Source organism: Euphorbia lathyris, chromosome 6 (genome assembly GCF_963576675.1).
Source record: "Euphorbia lathyris chromosome 6, ddEupLath1.1, whole genome shotgun sequence".
Lineage (NCBI taxonomy): Eukaryota > Viridiplantae > Streptophyta > Magnoliopsida > Malpighiales > Euphorbiaceae > Euphorbia > Euphorbia lathyris.
In genome coordinates, this window is record NC_088915.1 from 61235054 (window position 1) to 61237574 (window position 2521).

Sequence of the window (2521 nt, forward strand, 5' to 3'; positions counted from 1 at the left end):
AGAGGTTTCCATGATAAAATTGTTGTGTGTCTTTATTGCTTTTCTCTATTATTTCTTTGTGTGTTTGTTTGGCCCCAACAAAATCTTCTTCCAAAATAATCATGTCTTCCTCGTTCATATGTCAACTAGATTACGAAATTATTTTTTCCTTACATTTAATCTATTATTTTTTTTTCTTAGAATTTACGTTTAGCATACTACATGCATTTTGATTCTAAATAAGACGTTGTTTGATAAAATTGAAAATTAAGCGTTGAAACAATAGTTACTTAATTTTTAAGGGTTGGATATTATACATGTTGGAGATATTGAATGATATAACTGTTTAATAAATAAATAAATAAATACTTATTAGCTCAATAAATAAATTTTATTTATTTATATAAATAATAGCTTATATTTAGTTTTAAGAGTAAGGTTGTAAATAATAAAAATTAGATAAAAGAAAAATTAAAGAAAAAGAATTAAAAAAATTAAACATTGGCACGTGTTGGGTCCCAGCTTGGCAAGGTGGAACCTAGTCAGGGTTAGGAATTCATTTCGGTCTACCCGACTTCTCTGTACGCACACCGAACGGAACTACGAGCTAACTCACGAAACCTAGGAGGAAGTTAATAGTGGTTAGTGGTGGGTAAAGAAGAAAGAAGAAACATTTTCTTCCTACATTGTCTTCCTTCTTCCTCCTCCCATTTATATTTTAGTCTTCGTTTTTAGCTTTAGATTTACCTTTTTTTTTGTTAGTTTGAAGTCTATACACATTCTTGAACTTCTTTTTCGTCAGATCTACACACCTGTGAGCTATATTTCTTTTTTTTATTCCTTTTTCGGTCTTAGTAAGAGCGGAAAAGTCTTATCTTATCTGTAGATCTATAGATCTGTGTGGTTGCACAAACAGAAAGTACTCAGATCCGAACGTCCAGAAAAGCTTAAATGATGAAGTATGAATTACAGTTTTTAACGAGATTCGACTTACGAGAATGATATGATTTCTATGTTTGTTATATTTGTACCTTTTATGGGGTTTATTGCTCTTTATAGTTTAGTGTCTTTCTTTTATGGATCTTGTACTGATTGTCGCCTGTATGAAATGGAGATTTTATTTCTCTTTTTTCATGCCGTATTTATATATTTTTTTAATTAATGCAATAGTGGAGGAATTAATTGGTGACGATAGCTTTTGGTATTGTCCAATTCCTATTTTTGGTAAATTTTGGTACACCATGGCATTACTGATTATTAAATTAAATATCTACAACGGAATCATATATTTTCATTTGTTTTTTTCCTGAAGAAAAATAATAAGATATATCAAATATGACAAAACTAACCGAGTTAATTTTTTTTTTTTTTTTTTGATAAGGAACTAACCGAGTTAATAAAGCCTTAAAATCCAAGTATGTCTAACTCTTAAAATTAACTTAACAACAAAGAAATTCCAAATTTAAAAAAAAAAAAATGTTGGTACACTCAGAAGCAGCAAGAACACAAGCATCAATAATGAAGAAATACCATAGCCCAACCCTCTCAGAAAACCAGTGCGGTTCAACCCAAGTTCGAACCATAGAAGCTGCTCTCCCTCTTGTTTGGTCAATCATCAAGCAATTTAATAACCCACAAGCCTATAAAGCTTTCATCAAGAGCTGCACAATCCTTGCCGGAAACGGCACCGGAGTTGGAAGTGTACGTGAACTGGAGATAGTTTCCGGGTTGGCCGGGAAAACTATAACGGAGAAGCTGGATGATCTTGATGATGATTCTTGTTTAATGGTAGTTACTAGAATTGGAGGAGATGACAGGCTTGACAATTATAAGTCAACGACAACATTACATGAAAGTGAAGAAGAAGATGAAGGTGGACTTAAAAAGACAATTTTGATTGAGTCTTACGTTGTTGATATACCTTCAGGTAGTTGTCCGGAAGATACTTGCTATTTTGCTGATACTGTTATTGGTTTTAACCATAGATCTTTGGCTAAACTCAGTCAGGATATCCATGCCTGTATTACTGCTTTAGCTTCTCATACATATAGTTACTTTAGTTCTTCTTCTAGAAGATAAATTAGTGTTTTCTGTTTTCTAGTTAATAGATTTAGATGGGGATGTTTTTCTTGTATTTTAGTAACTTCCTTAATTGCAAATGGTTTTGTTTACTTAAACTTTTATGTTATGAATAAATAAATAATATCATTTCAGCTATTTATAATTAATTAATTAAATTATTTATAATAATTAGAAAATGGCTTGTCACCTAGTTAGGAGCTTGTTTTCTACTTGAGGTGCCTTAACAATACCAGTCATTAGGGACCTTGACTACAATAAGTTTGTTACTTACAGTAAATATTTCCTTAAAATCCAAATTTTAAGTGTTTGTATATCACAGAGAGCAGGAGTGTCAGATCTGCTGCGTGGCTGACACACGCCAGATCTGACTTGTTACATCCCTCTATATGGTTATAGATTTGCTTTTGAAAATGTGATTAAAATCTGTTTTGGTCCACAGAAAATTACTATTCGGTTCTAT

At 31.6% G+C, this 2521-nt stretch overlaps 1 protein-coding gene across 1 annotated transcript; it reads left to right on the forward strand.

Annotated features, from left to right (window-relative positions):
* Positions 1-1410: 1410 nt before the first annotated feature.
* LOC136233904 (abscisic acid receptor PYL11-like) lies at positions 1411-2136 on the forward strand. Its single transcript, XM_066023633.1, has one exon. It carries the CDS (start codon positions 1456-1458, stop codon positions 2056-2058), a length of 603 nt encoding a protein of 200 aa, XP_065879705.1. The 5' UTR covers positions 1411-1455; the 3' UTR covers positions 2059-2136.
* The last annotated feature ends 385 nt before the right edge of the window (positions 2137-2521 follow it).